The sequence below is a fragment of the Vulpes vulpes genome, chromosome 8 (assembly GCF_048418805.1).
Source record: "Vulpes vulpes isolate BD-2025 chromosome 8, VulVul3, whole genome shotgun sequence".
In the NCBI taxonomy this organism is placed as follows: Eukaryota; Metazoa; Chordata; class Mammalia; order Carnivora; family Canidae; genus Vulpes; species Vulpes vulpes.
Window position 1 is genome coordinate 16,356,281 of NC_132787.1, and position 21,463 is coordinate 16,377,743.

A 21,463-nucleotide genomic window follows, 5' to 3' on the forward strand; every position below is an offset into this window, starting at 1 on the left:
TCCAAACTATTCATTAATTGGGATTTGGGCAATGACAGAAAAGGAAGAATAGGTATAAGGAATGCACAAAGAAGAGGAAAGGATGAGAAATAATGGTAACATGTAATATTTATCAAGTGTTTTATCTATGCAGACATTAGGCTAACACTTTACATGCAATGGCTCTTTAATCTTTTAGAGAAGGTTTTTATACTTATTTTAGAAACGAGAAACTAGACCTAAAGAGGTTAAGGAGTTTGCATATGGTCACCTTCTGCATGATTTTTATAGTGAACAAAAGTTTTTTAGTGCTCACAAAATTCAACAGAGTTTGGTTGTCATAATCCTCCTCTTAGAGATCAGGACACTGAGAATCAGAATGGTTAAGTGATTTTCTTAGGGCCCCTGGAGAGAGTGGCAGAGGAGAACACGAGCCCAATGGAATGCCCCATGGAGCCCGTAATGGACTAAATTTTGTTACCCCAAATTCATACATTGGAAACTCTACCACTACCTCAGAATGTAACTACTTTTGGAGATAGGATCTTTATTTTTTTTTAAGATTATTTATTTATTTATTCATGAGAGACACACACAGAGAGGCAGAGACACAGGCAGAGGGAGAAGCAGGCTCCATGCAGGAAGCCCAATGAGGGACTTGATCCTGGGTCTCCAGGATCATGCCCTGGACTGCAGGCAGTGCTAAACTGCTGAGCCACCTGGGCTGCTGGAGATAGGATCTTCAAAGAGGTAATTAAGTGAAAATGCTACTGTCAGGATGAGTCCTTATCTAGTCTGATTGGTAGCCTTATGAGCAGAGGGTATTGGAAGGTTTAGAACACAGAGACACCAGGGATGGCCTCACACAGGCCATGTGGGGACTCATGGAGAAGGTGGCCATCTACACACCAGGGGGAGAGGCCTCAGGAGAAATTAAACCTGCCCAAACTTGATCTTGGACTTCTAGCTTCCAGAATTGTGATTAAATACATGTAGATTGTTTAAGCCTCTCAGGCTATGGTCTTTTGCTATGGTAGCCCTTGCAAACTAATATGGAGCCTTTGTACTTGCTCCAAAGTGGAAGCAATTATCACCCCGCCTCTTACCTCTTACCCTGCCAATAGTACCTTGTTAGTCTAAGTAATCTGAGAACAGCCAAAGTTCTCTTATATTTTTCTAAACTCTGAATAGTCTAAGGGTTGGGACAAACACATATGTTTTAATTCAAAAGGCCAGAAGCACAAATTCTAAATTAAAATCTGTACTCGAATTTCAGCAGACTTTCTTCATAGCAAAAAGCATTTTAGAAATGAGTGTTCAAGGGATCCCTGGGTGGCGCAGCGGTTTGGTGCCTGCCTTTGGCCCAGGGCGCCATCCTGGAGACCCAGGATCGAATCCCACATCAGGCTCCCGGTGCATGGAGCCTGCTTCTCCCTCTGCCTATGTCTCTGCCTCTCTCTCTCTCTGTGACTATCATAAATGAATAAAAAAAAAATAAAAAAAAAAATAAAGAAATGAGTGTTCAAATCAGTGGTACTGGGCAAAACTAAACTGATGATAGGATGTGATATTTGAGTAACTGATAGAAAAATACAAATTTCTAGGCACTGTGCACTGAAGTGGAGACAGGAAAATCACATAAATATTAAAGAAAAGCCTTCCAAACTTGGGAATTCTGGATATTTGCGGATAGTTGCACAAAGGTGCTCCCCATAATTAGTTACTGACATACTTAGGGATGCACCCAGGTCTTAAGTGAGGGCTTTACACAATAATCCTTGGGAATGGATAATGGATATATCACAATTTTCTTCCATCTGCCAACGATGTAGCAATTCTCTGTGGTCTCCTTGTCTTCCTCCTCATTCCTATTCCCTCTCCCCTGTGCTCTTCAACTTTCCTCCATTTCAGCATGAGATTTAGAGTCCATTGTAGATAGACCTTTGTAGTTTAGATCCCTGCTCCATCAAACAGTAGCTGAGGGACACCAAAAAAGTGACTTAACTGTTCTGAGCCTCAGTTTTTCTGTTAAGTGAGCACATTACATACCACTTTGCAGACACGGTGAAAGAATGTCTGTGAAAGCATGCAGCCAAGGATCCGCTGACAGGAACTAGTCATTGTTACACAAGAGGGACCAAGGGGAGGAGTCAAGGTGACCTTGAGGTATTCAGATTCAAGAAACAAAGTAAATGCTATTGACAATAATGAAATTTAGAAAGCCAAGATAGACCATGTGATGAAATCATTTTGACAATGATATCTTTTTTTGCCCCTATCATTACATTCATCTGAAATGCTCTTTTCTTGGACTATTCAGAACTAATAAGTTTCATCTTTATTCCCGACCACCCAGGAGGAGGTGTCTGCTTCTCCTAAACTCCTTTAGAACTTATGGCATCTCCTTTAGCATTGTTGCATACAGCTTTGACCACTGCTGTCCTTGCAGTATATCTAATCTCCCCCAACACTCTATGTGGTTTAGAAATAGAAATGACCCTGCCTTATCATTCTTAAAATTCTTTGTTTTCCCACAATATTTTCCTTATAGATGCATGTGGTGAAAAATACTGCTAATATACTGATTTCACCTTCCCTAAAGCATCTTTGGATTGATTTCTTTATTAGTACTTCATTAATTCTTTGTCTGATGGAGCCATTTGAAGAAGCAAGAGCTTACAGTTAGGCATTCCTGTCATCATAACAAACAACACCTTTCTAATAAAAGAAATAAGAAAGGAAATACTATCTGATAAAGGTTTTAAAACTAATTTAGTAACACTGGGTGGTTAATAATTCTTTGTAATCTTAAGACCTTGACATATAAATCTTGAAAATAATTTTAATTGCCATTATTTAAAGTATGCCAAATAATATTAATACTGAATTATTCCTCACTAAATCTACAAAATGATTAATAGTGTGTTAGTGAATTAACAGAAAAGTTAATGGTAAGAAGCATCAAAATACATTGTCCTAATAGTAACAGCTTGAACACTTAAGGAGTCCTATGGATGCCTATACACATAAACTGAAAAAAACATACAGAGAAGAGAATTAAGGAAAAAAATAAATATTTAAAGTTGAAACATTTTATAAAAAAAATAAGGAAAGCATGAGATAGAAACATTGACATAAATATAAACAGTAATCAGGAAAAGTTGAAGCAGTTTTTAGAAATCTAATGATGAACTTAATGGTACATTGACACAAATAAAAATGGAGAGCTGTGAACAACTTTTAGCATTTTATAATCAAACACATAGAGTTGGCTATCTCATCCCTTTTCGCCAAACATATGACATATCCTGTTAATACATTAGTTTCTCTGAAAGCATCCACAGACAACACAATAGCCTTATTTCCGACTACTCAGGAGTATAATCTGCTAATTCATCTCACCAAACACTTCCGCCTTATCTTTCCATCAGTGTTTAACACAGCAAATTCCATTATAGGTTTATACCCTTGATAGTCAGAAACAATCATTATTCATTAAAATTTTCCAAAGCACAGTAAAGACAGGATTGTTGAAATATATAGAAAAAAAATTCAATGTAGACGATGCAAAAATATGACCTGATAACAAATCTTTTTTTTTTTTCCTGATAACAAATCTTAAAAAAATATCTGGCTCTGCCTTTGTGCAAATGACAACGGCATACAGTTTATCACATTTGGTGACAAGCATTAAAATTGTCTTCAACGATGTAGAATCGGAGTATGACTTGCGAAGAAGAAGAGGGCACATTTTTAGACCTTTCAGTCATCATAGATAGGCAGAAACTTTCACCCAGCTTTCCATTTGCTGTCCTGATGGATATCATATGACTAGCTGATAAAACAAAGCAATATTCGCAATCTATTTTTTATTTCAAACCTTGCAAAAGAGAAAAATACAAATGCTCTGCAGTATAGTCAACTTTCTGCTCCTGAACAATGTACAATGAAACCAAGAGCATGTGTGTAATCAACTGCCTACGGTAGAAAGACAGAAGATAAATTTGGGGGAGGGGGTGATAAAATACAGTGGCACCAAGAGGTAAAAGGACATTTTGCTGCCAGATTCTTACACCAATTAAACACCCGTTGAAAACACAGCTTTTCGTTCAGAAATGACCTTCCCAAGAACAGTGTCAGCTGGCACAGAGTTAACTCAAGGTGGCACGATGGTCTGTTCTCATTCAGCAAAGTCAATAATAGCATGGAGCAGGTGAAGACCAGCTATACCTTTGAAATGTCAGAATTCATTCATCATCAAAAAGACACAAAAGAGAAATTAAGTTAAACTACAACCAAAAACCCACTAAAAATATCCATTGGAAAATATATCCCCTACAGAAAAATATATGAGACACCACTCAGTGAAATGTGTTTGATTTTCTTATTTAATATTTTTTCATCATTTAAAAAACCCCAACACTAGAAAATATTCTGAGAGGTTCAGGGCATCCTCCTCTGTAAAGCGATGGATCTGAAAACTATAGGTTTTCACCAGTGTCAATTGTTTCTTGGCTTTTTTTTTTTTTTTTTTTTACTTTTCTTAGAAAAGAGAAAATTCTTATGTAATCCATATTTTTGGGGGGAGACATTTCAGAGACCCCCAAACTAAACCAAGTGTTACAAAATGCACTATGTCCTCACAAGCAAATTAAACCACAACTCAATGAAAGGAAAAGCAATATATTTAAATATTAAATATTTAAATAATATTTAATTTATGAATTTTTATTAAATATTTAAGTAGTACTTAAGTAATAATATTTAATATTTACAGAAGATGCTTATTCATTTTTCAAAGAAAAGAATAAGGACTTACAAAGACAAGCTTCCTAATGTAAAAGTATTTGATTTATAGAAACTTATTTGAAGCAAAGCTACTCAGGAATAATTCTATTAGAGAAAATAAGGTTCACCTACAGGTATATAGCCAACTTACCTCTTTTTGCTTTTGATGTCAAGTAGTGCATAAAAAGAGAAAAAAATTTATGTTTAACTGATTCTATTGTCATTACATAACGGCTTATTCCATAAATACCTACTCAGAGTAAGTGACTCTTCTATCCTTTTTTTTTTTTTTTTTAAGGATATATGAATAGAGGTAGATCCAGGACTGCCTGGACAGCCAGAAATAGGTATTGTAAGTTGCACTAGGCAGTGTCCTCACTGGGATGTCTGTGCCAGAGTCTTGGGTGGTACCCCCTCCTACTCTAAACTTTGAATTTCAGAGCTTATGATCTAAACTGATCATAGACTGATTCTATTTGTAGCAAGATATACTCTTATGTGCAATGAAGAATTGAGAGACAAGGCTCAGGTTAGAGCAAAAAATGGACTAGATGAACAGCATCAGAGCAACAAAAAAGTCCTTGACGAGAGGAAAGTTTATCCCCTTCAACTAAAAAAAGCAACGGTTTTACATCCACCAAAAGTAGGTTTAGCTAAAAGGACAGTCCTGCTCTAAATCAGTATCCTGTAAAACAAACACACATATTTTCATATAAATCTATCAAGACAAATATTTGAAATGAGAGTTGTTTAACTATTGTAAAAGTAACAATCTAATCTAGTCCATCTATGGAGAACCTTTGCGCACTAATGGAACTACATAAGAGGCCAGCTTTAAAAGCAGTCGTTCAGAAAGAGATCTGATTTATGGTCTGGACACAGAAAAGTGACATAACCTATACACCAAAAAAGAAAAAGAAAATCCCCAGAGTCCAGTAATGAGCAAAACTGAAACGAACTGGGCTTTCACATGTCCAGTTCTTAAAAACTTTAGGACTTGTGATATGGAGAACATATCAATGATTGTTTGTTTTTGGCTGAGAGGTGACAATTAAAGGACAGTAAAATTAAGAGTTATATGACATCTTTATGACTTTACTTTTTTAAAAAAGTAAACAATAGAAAGGAATAAAGCAACAGTTTTGAGTTGTGCTTTTCCTTTTTCCTCTTGTATCTTTCAGGCACAATACACTGGAGAAACTGCTCAGGAAACCACATGAGCATCAACAGATGACAGGGGTGTATAGAAGGGACATACAATTGTGCAAAAGGAAAACCAGTGTGGCTGGATGCTCCATTATTATGTAATGAATACAGTGCACTGTGAATCTTTTCTGGTTGATTAAGCTCTACAAGTTTAATTACTAGTCACTTTATGTAGTCTAGGTGCAAGTGCTATGGAACTACATTTTCATTACCTCATTTAAAACAAAGGAACTAAATAGCAAGTGTAGCCTTTCCATGAGCATTACAACTCCTGATCATTTGCACACACTCATAGAGTACTCAGGCTGCTCCTTCAGACCCGGATCAACTTGCTTAGAGCTCAGGAGAGCCACTGAAGCCACGGTTATTATCATGTAGAAAGGTCCATTCCCCAAATATTTGTCAATGCCTCAGAAGAGTTTGGTTGGCTGCCATGTTGATGGACGCTAGAGAAACATTTCTGAATTAAATCAGTGGCCTCCATATCATGCACCAACACTACTGGTGCTGAGATTTTTAAAATATTTTTACTTACAAGTCTATTTAGAAACATGGGCTGTATACAACAAGCTCCAGTCCCAGTGAAGAAGAGAATAATTTGTATTCATAGAATCAGAGAGTCTCAGAACTGGGAGAAGTTCCTTCACTATTTCTTCACTTTAACCATCTATATATTGTTATAAATGTAAAGGAGTCTACACTGTTAATCTCAAGATTGGCTTTGCTGGGCACCTATTGTGGCTTTTTCTTACTATATTTTTCTTAGTGTTCTTTGTAAATAGAAGATGTCGAAGTTTGGACATAACATCCCGGGAAATGCTTATGATCAGAGGGTTTGTTGTTGCTGTTTTTTAAATAATAGAGGTTGTTATGTAGTTACAGTGAGGGTAAATAGTAGAATACAATAAGCTAGCACCAGCAGACTGGATTATGTGTAAACATAGCAGAGAAGATGCTGGTGGCCATTTCCCCCTGGAATACAATGAGGGAGAGATTCCAGCGGAGCTAAGTACTGAAACTCTATTTTGCACCGGGGGCTTTGGGATAAAAAGGCAAGGCAATGCTAATGATAGACAGTTGTAGCACCCAACACCCACAAAGGATACAAAGATACTAAGGGTTAAGTGCTGTAGGTAAGTAATTGATGGCAGGTTGGTAGATAAAGGGTGTTCTCTGACTTGATGGTAGGGAGCATGCACAAGTAGAAAGTAGTAAGAGAACATGAGCAATTTCTTAATTTAGTATTTGGTCTAGTTTGTCATTTGGGGGCAGAGCCTAGTTATTTCAGTGTGTGTGAATCAGGAGCTATGATCTACAAACCAATCCTAGAGGTGTGTTTCTTTCATATTTTTTATCTCCCTATTGATATTTTTAGTGAGCTGGAAAGTGTCCTTTGGGCAGAGTCAGGAGAGGAAGGCAATAATTGGCTGGAAGGAGCTGGGCCTTTTATGTGTCTCAGCCATCTGTGTCCCCTCATTACCCCTCCAGACTCAGCCACTTTCTGGGGGCCTCTATCTTCAGCACCACATGGTTGGACTTTGGTGGCCACAAGTATGACCCAACCACTTTGGCCCTGAATATGTAATTAGGTATATCAAAAAGTGATGTTTTCTTTCACTTAATGGATATCTTAGGGAAAGATTTTAGTTTTTTCCTTGAAGCATTTAATAAGAAATTTTCAATTTCCATGAGTTTAATAAAATATTAATAAAACTTAAAAGTCTTTAAAACTACATAGTTATACTAAAATCATCAACAAGGATTGAAAGATATTATCTAATGTAATATGTCCATTCCTTCTGCAATGTTGGTTTTCATGTGGATCTCTTCAGTGATCCTTCTATCATCACTTATTTTGCTTACAATGCTTAGGTTTTGAATATGGAGTCTATTAAGAAAATTTAAGTTCTGAATAGTATACCTGACAGAGGAAGCAGTGGAAGCAAAAACAAAAATAAAAAAAAAAAATAAATGAAAATGCTGACAGAATTGTGGTCATCAGATGTTCCATTAATCACTGCATTATTTATTGAGTAGCTTCAGTATGCACCATGAAATTATTTACTTAGTATTATCTTTATCTTTTCTGTTATCCTGGACAAAAGGAAAACACATGTGACCCATCTGGAAAGAGTTCTTTTGTGTTTTCTGTCTCTATATAGTATCATTAAATCCTGCCATTTAAAATTGGCAGGATGCATTATAAACATTTTCAATGTACTCTCTACTTAAAATAAATAAAACAGATTTTTATAAGCTTGATTATACCAATTTTTTAAAAAAATCAAGTTGTATTATTATCTTAAGAATATTTAAGACATATGGTTTCTTAGGCATACCTAAATAATAGGAATTAAATTGTAATATTGACAAAGAGACCTAGTAACAAATAAAACAGGTGTATAAAGAAGAGCCTACAAACAATTACTATGAACCTGTTTAAAAGAGCATTGCCATCAATCAGAGACAAACAAAGCAGAATCAATCTGCAACAAAAAACATTTGGCCCAGTTTTTCATTTCAAAAGAAAACCTAAATATGTGCCATCTTAAGTCTTATTGTACAATTAGATGCTACTGAGTAAAATTTTAGGTTTCTGTGCAGATATTATATCTAGTTAAAACCATTGGTAAGTAAATAGATCTAGAACTATACTGTCCAATACAGTAGCTACTAGTCAAATCTGGCTATTGAGCATTTGAAATATGGCTAGTTCAAACTGAGATGTATTCCACCTGTAAAATATATGCTGAGTTTCAAAGTCTAAGAAGAGGACATAAAATATCTCAATAATTGCTTCTATCGATTGCATGTAGCAATGATAATATCACGGATACACTGTGTTAAAAAATATTATTAAAATTAAGTTCATGTGTTTCATTTTACTTTTCCTCATATGGCTACTGGATTAATATTACATATCTGGTTTACATTATTTTTCTACCAAATACCTCTGGTCTAGAAGGTGAAACATTCTTGTGGGCTATTTTATTGTTTGGCAAGATATATTTCTATTCTATACATGAAAACATTTCAAGCTTTCATGAAGGGCTCAAGTATCTTCCTTGTTCTCCATAACGTCTGGTAAAAAGTAAACAAAAAGATGAATATTGACATAAAGAAAGCCAAGATATACTAAGTGAAAAAAAACAGCATGCATAACAATGTTTGTGGTTGTGCCAATGTTAATACATATATAATACATAGTTGTAATTATATATGTACATATTTTTATATATTTGCTTGCACATATAGAGAATGTTTCTGGAAAGACACAAGTAGTCTGGGAGAGAGCTACTTTATATTTTTCACCCTTTGAATTTTGAACCATCATTATCTTTGAAAATATACTTAAAAATTATTTTAAAAACAGATAAAAAGGAATAAAAGAAAGTAAAAAGTAAGGAAAGCCTACATATTTATATGTAATCCTTATTCCATACTACATTGATTCATAAACTTTGCCCTGTAAAGTGGATATTTTCTTATGATTGTCTTGATTTTTAGGTATCCATATATAAAAATAACCAAATAAAGAAACTTCAATATTATATTTATATATATATCTCATATTATATACACACGCTGCCTAAATTAAATAATAAGAGAAGTGAGTAACTGACTTGCAAAGTTCCCAATGCAACTCTTTGGGAGATTTTATTATATTACCTACAGTGAATCACATCTGAAAAAACACTATTTATAATCTATATATTAGAAGAACTACATGTATAAATGATAAACCACAATAAGGCCATATGTTTTGAGATACAGTAGGCAAGTTGAACTCATTATCAATTATCTACCAAATTGATGACCTATTATTATGTGCCAGGTACAGTGCAAGATCCTGAAGATTAGAAGATCAAGGAGCAAGGTTCCCGCCCAAAAGCTTATAGATTCATAGAGGAATGTGATTTAAGACACTATGCCTATGCCATCTGTAGTGAGGCAGAGGAGGAGGCCAGTAATTCTACCTAGGGAATATAAGGGATCAGAAAAGTCTTCATAAATTGTATGCATTTATGTACACAATGGCAAAACTGGTGTATATGATACATAGAGGTTCGACACTTTGTAGGAGAAAATAAGGAAGGGGAAAAATCTTAAAATTCTAAAATATTTTTATATGAAATTCAGTTAATCAACTGAATGAAAACCAAAACATTCGGTTAAATTACGGAATATTAGGTATTTATCTAAACAAAGCAAACATGGAGCTATTGGGGAAAAAGGAGATACATTTTTCAGGTTTCAATTGTGTACTGTATCTGTTATCACAGAGACAGAGGTAATCTAATGAAGAGACACATCTCTCAGATGACATTCTTAACATTAAACTTTCCAACTCAAGTTCATTCTATAGTAAAAGATTTCATGTAAACATGGAATTGCTCCTTGAAAAAAGACTGAAAAGCAATGTGAGGGTGTTGGACATTTCCACTGTAAAATGAATCATGACTAACCCGGCAAAAGAAAAATACTCCTGCAGCATGTATGTTACACTAAAATTTGAAAATATGAGCCAATTTCTAATTGTATATTACATTGGGCCCAGATAGAAACATGTATATTTAAACATGTGGTTGGCAATTTTCTGACTTAGTATATTTTTAAAGATTTTATTTATTTATTCATGAGAGACACAGAAAGAATGGGAGAGACATAGGCAGAAGGATAAGCAGGCTCCCTGCAGGGAGCCTGATGTGGGACTCGATCCCAGGACCCCAGGATCACAATCTGAATCAAAAGCAGACGTTCAACTACTGAGCCACCCAGGCATCCCTGAATTATTTTTTATTTAATTTTTATTTTGTTTTGATACCAAACTAGCATCAGAAAATGCCCAAGCCTTCCTCTGCAGAGGAAGCTATATTAAGAGAAAATACAAGCCTAAAAGATTGCAAGTTTCAAACAGAATGCCGTTCACTCCGGCTATTTCAAGAATTGAACCCTCTGGGGAATGCGGCTGGTAGGAAGTATAGTGATATGGGGAAGGGCAACTCACAAAAATGGAGAAACCCCTAGAGGAAAAAAATATATTTTAGGAAAAAAACCCACTGAGGTTGTCTGCTAGTTCAGGAAATCCACTCAAATAGCATCCATTGGGCTCCTACAAAGTGAGGGAGGATAGGCAGTTAGAGTAGGTTTTGTATACGTGGGACACACTGGCTCTCAGGTATGGTTGGACTTCTCTAAATGCAGACACGTGTCAACATTTACACTCCTTCCAGTTTTAATTCCGAGTTTCCACCACCTCTCATCTGCACATTTCATAAGATTCCCTATCTACTTCTTTACCTTACATGTTGGCCACATCCAATCCATTCTCCACCTTGCTATCAGAGCAATCTAATATAATGAAAACCTGGTCTTATTCTTAAAACTGCCATCTATGTCCATGGAATAAGGTCCACTCTCACTAACCTGTCAATTTTCAAGTCCTTGTTTGTCTTTCCAGTATCATTTCCCATCATTCCCAGATCCCGCTCCAATTTCTAGTCCCCAAGATTGTGGCCTTTGCACAAGCTGACCTCTTGTAGAAGGCTCTTCTCATTACCCACTCCTGCATCCCTATTGTTTGCCAATCAAAGTCTAGTCACTTTGCATGACCAGCGCTCACATTTCTTTTGGGAGAATGCTCCTAACTACCTCAACTCCTCTGTTTATTCTGGGAATATCTATTAACATCATTACTTATTTAAAGCACAGGGATGATGATTCATTTAAATTACATATATCAAAAGCCAAGAGAAGTGCCTGACACATAGTGGTAGCTCAATACATTCTGTTAAATTTTGATGAATGAGTGAATGAGCGAATGAGTTAGGGAAAGAAATGTGGTTTTGGTACATGCTTCAGAACACAAAATGAAATATAAAAAACAGACAAATGTCGTTTGAATGCAGTGAAATGTAAAGGCAAGTTTCACTAATGAACATGTTTGTGTCCGTTGTTGACTATACATCTAAAAGGGTGATCATGTTAACACATTTCTGTGAGCTGCTTTAAAAACTGGCAAAATCTAAAATATCACACAAAATTTTCAGATTTCAAAACAATACCATTCTCTTACACTCATTCAGTAATGGTGTGAGAGAAAGAGAGAAGTAGGGAGGGACAGCCGGAATTAAAATGATAGGGGAAAGCAAAACATCCAAAAGGAAAAGCTCCTACGTGGAAAACACAGGGTGAAGAGCAAATTGCTTAGACCATTACTTCAAGAAGAGAGTTCAAACTTGCTTTATCAAGTTTGAGATTTCTTGTATATCCTATTGCAATATTGTGATTTGTAAGAAAGATTTTATTTGGTTGTCATCCCCAGTTCTTGGCTCACAGCTCTTAAAATCCTTGGAATTTCCTAAGTGTTGAAAGTGACAAAGGTGTCCTCAGTTATTTTAATAAAGTGACTTTAAGAATGGTGGCTGGTTGCCACAAGAATCAAGAGAACACGCCATGTGATTGGGGTTTGGGATTTTTAGTCTAGTACTCAACCTCCGGGGAGGGGAGATGGGCTGAAGGTTGAATCAATCACCAATGACCAATGATTTGATCAACAATGCCTATGTAATGATACCCCCCATAAAATCCCCAAAGGACTGAGTCAGTGAATGTGTGGAAATTTGGGGAGAGTGGTGTTTCTGGGAGAGAACATGGAACTCCAAGTTCTTTCACCATACCTTGCCCTACACTTCTCTTCCATCTGGCTGTCTCTGAGTTATAACCTTTTATAAGTTAGTAAACTAGTAAGTAACATATTTCTCTGAGTTCTCTGAGGTACTCCAGCGAATTAATGGAATCTGAGGAAGGGGTCATGGGAATTCTGATTCAGAGCCAGTCAGTTAGAAATATACGTAACAACCTAAACTTTGGACTGGTGTCTGAAGTCAAGGGTCACTTGACCCTCTAATCTATAGCCAGTTGGTCAGAAGCAGAAGGAATAACCTGAGCTTTCAACTAGAGTTTGGAAAGGAGGAGGGGCAGTCTTGTGGGTCTGACACCTAACACACAGACTCTAATGGTACTTTTGGGGAGACAGTGTCAGAATTCAGTTGAATTGTAGCACACCGGGCTGGTGTCTGAGAATTGCTTGGTATAGTGGAGAAACCTCCACACACACACACAAACACACACACATTGCAGTTGGGTTCAGAAACCTAATTTACCTCCACAAATCATGTGGTCAAGTCTTTCCTTATAGAAATAACATCTCTTGCCTATAAATTACATGGACTTTTTTCACATATTCTGGCAGGCTGATTTTAATTATTGATAAAATGATAAGATTTTCTTCTTTTCTTCTTCTTCTTCTTCTTCTTCTTCTTATTATTATTATTATTATTATTATATAAATAATATACAACAGACATTTATGTTATAAATAATATAAAACAACCAATGGTTTTATGAAGATATACTACCTGCTGCCTGATTGTAAACTCATTGATGACAACAGGGTCCTTTTTGACTCAAATTATCAAGGCTGGTAGCCATATAGGCGAGAACACTGGAGTTTGTATGCCAAGATAAGGACAAAGTTAACAACAATAAAGCCAATAAGCTAAGGACAGAAACTCTGAAATTTGGGGGGATGAGGCAGCAGAAACAGTCAAAGTCAGAAGCCAAGGCCAGAATTTTCCTCTAAAAGATTGTATTAATGTTGCAAATCAATTAGTACAAAACAATCTATTAATTCTGAAAATCAATGCCCCATTCTAGAGTTGATTCTCCTGAAATTGAGAAATTGTGGCTTAAGAAGATGGAGTTTTCTGCTGAGCATCTCATAGAAATAAAATCTATTTGAAAATATCCCTTATATATGGTAAATAATACTTTGTGTTTTGTGTTTTAAATTTTTAAGTGAGACTTAAATCTGTCATAATTCCTCAACAAAAGGATCCAAACCAAATTTAACTCTGTATTTCTACTGAAACGATTTAATTAATTTAATTACTTCAGTGTTCCTCAATAGAAAACAACCCACTTATTAGAATAATAATAATCACCTACAAAGATATATTATGAATACATTTTAGAAAACTTAATCAGAAAACATTCTAATAAATTAGCAGGGAATTGTCCTTTTAAATGATGACTATATATTGTTACTAGCTAGTAAACTTTATAATTATCAGTAACTTATATTAAATTCATGAATTAAAAATACTTTACAAATCTATTCTTTTCCATTGGTTTAAGATATTTTTTGTGGAGAATATAGGACTGGAGATATATGGCATATTTTCCTTTTCTTGGCTTATTGTACACATTTTATACAGCAAAAGCATCATAAATAATATTTAATATGCCTTACCCAATACAGTTCAGTCTATAAAAAATAATATATATTGTCAATAACACAAATATTTTTAGAAGTTATAGTTTGTTTGGTGAAGGTAATTAGTTACTTTCTATAGTAATTGATTTAACCAAAACTTTTTAGAAAATGTTGCTTGGTTGATCTAAAAATTTATTAAGAACTAATCTGGTTGGGCCTATGATACATAACTGAAAATTCCTTAGGCTGTAATAACAGCTTTACTTCCTCCCCTCTGTAGTTACTTTAACTTCAAATAAATGGTTAAAAATGTAAGGTTTATCAGTATGCTACATTGTCATTATAAGGATTTATTGGCCTAGTGATGATTCTGAATGCCATATTATTTGTATCTCTAATCTTGTATGTAATAATAATTTCTAAGGCCAATGGTATTTTCTAGATATTCAAACCTAAAGAATTTAAGACAACATAATAGTACTCTCATTCATGTATGCTAACTAGCCTTAGAGTTCTAAGATGTGTACAATGTGCAATAAGTAGTAGAAAGATTAAGAGTGTATAAAAACAGGAAAAATGTTTTGCAAGACTTTTGGTACACTGATATACTCTCTTTGACAACAATATCAAAGTGGAGCACAAAACACAAAGATGTTCATAATTTTAGCTCAGTGATCTCGCTCAAGAAAAAAATGAACCGATGAGAAGTTGACTGCATGAAGATATTTCTAACAGCACGGCATAAAATAACAGAATAAATAACTATCCCAGTGGTTAACAAGAGAAGTACTGATTAATGTGGTAACATCTGAAATAAAATTTATGATACAACATCCTTTAAAAATAAAAATGGACAAGATAGTAACACAGAAAAGTTTACAATATAATCTTAATGGTTTTGACAATGTAATGACAATGATATAAATACATATTAATGTAAATAAGGATCAAATGATCATATACAAAATGAAAAATAGCTATTGTTTATTAATTTTTAGTCTGATTGATATGTCACTTTTTCAATTAAAAAACAGTAGGATTACTTACTAATCACAGGATTTCTTTTCTAGGTTCTAGTATAGTGCTACGAAATCCAGTTGGAACACTAAAACAGCTGGTGGGTTTTATTGAAGTTAGGTGTCCTAATGAATCATAACCACTTTGGTGATTTACAGATACTTCAAGGTACTTTTCAAAGGAGTCTGAAGTAATAGGTCATAATAATGAATTATGAAAGTAAGAATGTCCAGTAGAGTTGCTGCTTTTTTCTTTTATTTCTTTTTCTTTTTGGTGTACATTTTGGCTGTTATACTCATTAACACTACTAATTTACTCAAATATTCTTAGAATGTAGAATATGTGCTATAAATTTCCACATCACACCTTTTAATCCCAATCAGTAGGCTGATTCACGAATCAGATAAGGAAAAGTATTAGAGATCCAAAGGCTGAGGTTTCCAAAAAGGAATTAAGGTAAAAACCAAAGTAAATGAGGCAGGCGATAAAATCAAGGTGAATTAAAAAACAAAATTCTGTGGCAAACTCAAAGACTATAGTAGGGTTCAGAAGACAAGTGCAGCAATCTGGGTACCAGTGCTCAGGAGTGATGGGGCTGTGGAAAACTGCAAAGCTTGCCCTGTTTAAAAGCAGTAAACTCAACAGAGCTCTGACAGGTTATTGACATGCATGAGCACTGACCTCGGGCTGCCAGATATTCAGAATTATTCAAGGGAGGCCAGAAATAGATGCTCACGTGAAATCTCTGAGTTTCTAACTGTTGACAACTAACTTGAATTAGTTTTAATTTTGCATTCCCTGTGACAACCAGCTGTTATGCTGCCTTTGGGCTTATTTTATTCCATGGACTTCCTGTGTGCTACCTCTGACCTAGAGTTAGCATGCAGGGATTTCTCAAAAGGCTGAACTCCATTTGCCAGAAGTTACATTTTCAAATGAAGCTCTTCATTGGAAAAAAAATTTTTTAAAGAGAAAAAAAAATGCAAAATGGTGAAGCTAAAAATAAAATGTGAGCATACTGGTAAGCATAAATCAATAAGGGCTTGCAGACTACAAGGATATCACACAAAGATGTAAATGTTCCTGAGGAGCAAAACCTTGGGAGGATTTTTCTTCTATTTTCTCTACAATTATTGAGGAGACATTCTGAGTCACTACAAAAGGAGATTAGCAACTTTTATAAAGATGGCTCCCTTTACTGAAATTACCTTAAAAACGATCAGAACAAAATGACAAAATTTGATCAGGATGGAATCGCTATGAGCTACCAAATTGCAAATAGGACCTGGGTGTGTGCTCTGCATTACACCTGATGCTAGGTTCCCTTGACCTATCCCGTTCCTTCCAACTCTCATTTTCCATCCTTGGCTGTTAAGAGGAAGCCCCTGGCAACTCCTACGGAATGCTTGTCTGGCCGAGTGAAGGAGAAAACAGGACGCTGAGTGTAAAGGCGTCTTGTATTTCAGGAATTGACCATCGTCAAAGCCTGACTCCATAGATGGGTGGGCATGAGTGGTTGGGAGGAAGGGGAGAGTTGTTTATTCAGCTAATCATTTGCATCACATGCACCCAAGGAAAAAATGTTTACCTGGTGGAGCCACGGTTAACCTTTTTTCCTTGCTGAGCCGGTGCCCTTGGATGAATTCATTCATGGAAGGGGGGCCCTTCAGAAGAAATGATTCTGTGGAGGTGGGACCAGGGGGAACGCTTAATAAATTCTGTAGGTAGGTAGCCCCTGAAGTCCTGGGACGGCTCTGATCACAAAGGGAAGGTGAAAATTGTCTTGCAGGAGATCCAAGAAAATACATATAGGAAACAAAAAAGTTTTACTTTAATTACCTTTCAAAGCCTCACCAGTGACAACATTATTTATATTGGCATTTAATTTTTTTTAACATGTAAATCAAGATTTTTGCTAATTGCTTAGTTTCCATACCAGGATACAACCCTATTTGGAGACTGTACTGGATACTGGAAAAGAAATTTATTATAGTTAGTCAGTTTGTACCGCAAGTAGAAAATATTTCTATTATTTGATTCTTTACTGAAAGCTCCTAATAAAAATTTTACCATTAACTGAAAATACAGGGTAAGTAATTCAACATCCAGGACTCTGTAAAATGGTCACAAAATCAAGCCACTAAAAACCTTGCAAATGATTTCTTTGAGCAACATTCACATACCAAATGAAAAGGCACAAAAACTGCTTTTAAGAAAAAGACTACGCACATTCCACTCCATTCTACCTCAATATAGACATCCCCTTCTAGTCAGGTGTCAGTTTTGGTAATACAGACAAAAGTTTCCCTAAGAGAACATACCCACATCCTTGCCCCATTAAAGAGAAACTGGTAAATAGCACCATTACCAGAAGTACAATGACTTTTAATGTCATGTAAAACACGTAAGATGTAGCTTCATTCTTAATATCCACCTTCTAGCTACCGATTTTTAGGTTGGAGGTAGGGGAGAGGCATATTTATGCATACAAGGAACAGCAAACATGTTGACAGATACTCAAAAATTATATTACGGTTAATCAAGAGGTGGGGGCGTGGGGGACAGAAAGGAATAAATCCACACAATCATCAAAAAAGATTTGATTTGGAAAAACCAACATTAGCGAGGAGGCCCGTTTAGACACCCACTCCCAGTTTGTGTGTCTTCCTTCCCTTCCTCCATCCTCCATGATAAAAGCACATTAATTTTTGCAGTTAGCTAAAAATCTGGCCTCTGCACCATACTATGAAGATCGCTGCATGCATACCTTTTCCTCTGAGTGCCACTGCTGACCCGAATGGTGGGTGTCTGTGGGCCCTGCCTATGCAGGAGGTAAGTGTCTATGGTGGGCACGGTGACTGACGCCTCCCCACTTACTTTAGGGCTGCCGATCTTGCTCTTTCCAAGTTTGCCTTTGCTGCGTCGGGACTGCTCGTGGTCAAACTCTAAGTCCTCCAGCCGCTGGGTCAGGGCAAGTTTTTGCTGGATAGCCATTCGTAACAAAGTGTTTAGAGTCTTCTTCTCATCCTCTGCGGCTGCTAACTGTCTCTGCATCTCATCCAACTGTGTGACATATTCATCACATCTAGAACCCAAACAAAAAGTGGTCAGGAGAAAATCCTGGTGAAATTATACATCGAACTTAAGTTGGGGAATAATGAATTGGACTGGAATTTAGACTTAGAACGCTGGTCTTCCCAGAGCAGAATGGAGTGAGAACTGGAAATGATAAAGCAGGTGCAATAACTGATGGTTCATCTATACAATGGAGTATATATGGACACTTATAAGAGGCAACATCTTAAACCACAAGGACAGAGTTATTGTGGAGGTTGCCCCTGGTGTCAGGAGAATGAACAGTAAAGTCTCAGGCAATATTCACAGCGTGCCAGATGTGTTACAGCAGCTTCTTCTACTGTGTAACATTGTAGTCTTTGGAGGGATGTGACAAGTTTGTTATAGACCAGGCTGTAGGATGCAAAAGAATAACCATGTTTATAAAAAAAACATTTCCTTCTTTATATTTATGGATTTTGAGTACAGATTGCAGCTGCATTGCTTTCAATATGGCAGATTTGCCTGAATTAGAAACTTGAATATTTTCAAAGGTTTCTCAACCAGATGATAAGGCAACAGATGTCAAAGAAAACCATGATTTTCTTAGGGTTTGATACAGATATAGCAAGCTGTTAGGAATATCTTTATTCGGCTTTGATGCTCATGCTATAGCAGAAAGATAAGCTCAGTGATCTTTTTTTCCCTGTCAAAAGTAAAACCTATGCACATAAACATTTGGAAGGAAGAATTAATCACACAATTATTCAGAGACTTTTTTTTTCTGAGTTTACTTACCTACTACTAAGATAACAACAAATACTCTTCATGCACCAGCTGAGAGTTAATGATTTGGTGGAGGTATCTAAAATGTACTATACAAACTTTGAAATTAACACAAGCCTTGCAGCATTTTAAAATAAAAACACTCTAGTGAGAGAACTTGAGATCCAGGTGGGTCCCACTTTTTTTAACCTTAAATGTCAAGAAGCATAGTAGGAATACCATAAGAAAGACTGAGTCCTAGTAAAATAGAAGGTGGATTTCAGGACCCTGGACTTATTTTAATTGCTCAGATAACAATATTTTAAAAAATATTATGGAGAAGGGCAGTTATACATAAAAAGATAAATAATGTGAAAATGTACTATTTGGGAGAAATAATTCTTCTACAAACCAGACTGAGACTGTAAATGTCCCTTTAAAAAGTTGTGATTTCTTTTTAAAAGAGGAATATATATATAATGTATATTATCATCACTAACAGAGTCAATCACAAAATGTGAGCTTGAAACTTTTCTCTCCTGATACACAAAGAAGCTGGACAAACTCCAAGGCTCTTATAAAACCCAGGCTTTTTTTTTAACATTTATATCAGCTACATATAGATTATTTACTGAATCTACAAATAAAGCCATAGTTATGCTTTGTGAATTTTCTACCACATTTGTATCATAGAAGATATGTGACTGTTTTTGTTTTGGTACTGAATTTTGACAGCAAAAAAAAGGATGGCAACATCTTTGAAAATCTCATGATTTTAATGGGGCACCTGGGTGGCTCAGTCTGGTTAAGCGTGGACTGCTGATTTTGGCTCAGGTCATGATCTCATGAGCATGGAGCCTGCTTGATTCTCCCTTTCCTTCTGCCCCTCCCTTCCATATGCACTCTCTTGCTTTCTCACTCTCTCTCTCTAAAAATAAAGAAGTAAATACAGGTCTTGTCAAAAAAAAAAAAAAAAAAGAAAGAAAAGAAAATCTTGGGATTTTGAAACCTTTGAATCAATACATGCTTAATCACTTCAAGTTTAAAAATGAAGTACAGTACTTCGTACTGTGATAATGAAACTGGTAGGGGAAAGTAGTCCCTAATATTTGTCCAATTAATTAGCTGGGCAATGTGAAAAATGTGAAAAATGTGGTGATATATACAATTACATTTTAATAATTATAATTTATTAATTCATTGTACATTAGTACAAGTAATTAGCTGATACAGTGAATATTGATATTCATAATGAGGGTGTCTTTCTCATACAATACTAATGAGAAGTATCTTTACGTCCTTTAGTCACAGAGATAAATTTCAGTGGTGATAATATAATACCTAGCTATTTTAGTAAGTACATTTCTCTCCCCTTATCTAATTCTTTTGGGCACATCAGATCTAGAAAAAAATATCTATTACATTAATTTTAAAGCACTTCTATGTAAAAGAATTGCTTGATCCAGTGTGTCCAGTAGAGGGCTCTGGAAAACAGCACAAAACATTTGTCTTCGCTTTGTCAGAGTAGAATCTCAAATGTTTTCTTCATTCCTTATCCTCTTGGACTACACATCAAACAACACTCAAGAGACCCATGTGAATTTTAAAGTCTTTCTTGGAAGAAGAAACTATTACCTTGTTGCAAACATTGCTCTCAGGGATGAGAAAGTTGCTGCATCTTCTTTCAAAGCCTTCAGTTCGTTCCTAAGCTTCGTCATAGTTTCGGTCACCATTGCTTTCTCATTTTCATATTTGTTCTTGAGGTTAGCTAGTGCCACCTCAGCTGTCTGAAGCAGAAAAATCACAATGCTTATGATTTTCATTATCAGGAAAACAGATCATACAGATTTGTCCATCCTGGGTCTATTACTTTGTTTCATAAATGGAAAGTGAAATTGATTTAGTTACATTTTATCTAAACATATCTAGGTACTTGGGTATAGAGCAGTTTTTTAAAAAAATCCATAACATGGTTAAATTACCCTGGAAGCGACCTATAAACCAAAGTCAGTAACAGGAGTTAAGGAAATGATAGTAGTTGAGGAAATAGTTAATGCAGATTCTTGAAAGTGTGTGATTTTTCAGACAGAAAGGGAGCTGAAATGAAACTTAATACAAGAAGGATTTCATCAAGGAGAAGAAAGTAAAGAAGCGGAGCTTCCAACTGAAATACAAAAGAATGCAAATATTCTTGTGTCACCTGTGCTCTGCAGACCTAAAAGACACAAGGCCATTGCAATTTATAGCATGGGTATCCGACAAACTGTAAATCTTCACTACATATTTAAGGAAAAGAATTAACAAAGAACAGATTGCTTCCCGTCTTTGTCTACAACTTCAAAACAAAAAATTATAGGCTAATTTAATTCTTCACAA

The 21,463-nt window shown here is 35.6% G+C and overlaps 1 protein-coding gene across 8 annotated transcripts in view; it reads right to left on the reverse strand.

Annotated features, from left to right (window-relative positions):
• BICD1 (BICD cargo adaptor 1) overlaps window positions 1–21,463 on the reverse strand; it is a 224,753-nt gene that overhangs the window by 17,806 nt on the left and 185,484 nt on the right. For 3 of the 8 annotated variants that reach the window (XM_026000092.2, XM_026000094.2, XM_072765612.1), the window contains 2 exons: window positions 20,723–20,874; window positions 18,146–18,353 (listed from right to left, as the gene is read on the reverse strand). In XM_026000092.2, the coding sequence (XP_025855877.1) occupies window positions 18,146–18,353; window positions 20,723–20,874 (360 nt within the window). Of the gene's footprint in view, window positions 1–15,501; window positions 17,051–18,035; window positions 18,354–20,722; window positions 20,875–21,463 lie in introns of those variants that run through there. The other 5 variants (XR_012002908.1, XR_012002907.1, XM_026000091.2 and 2 more) reach the window with 4 other exon arrangements.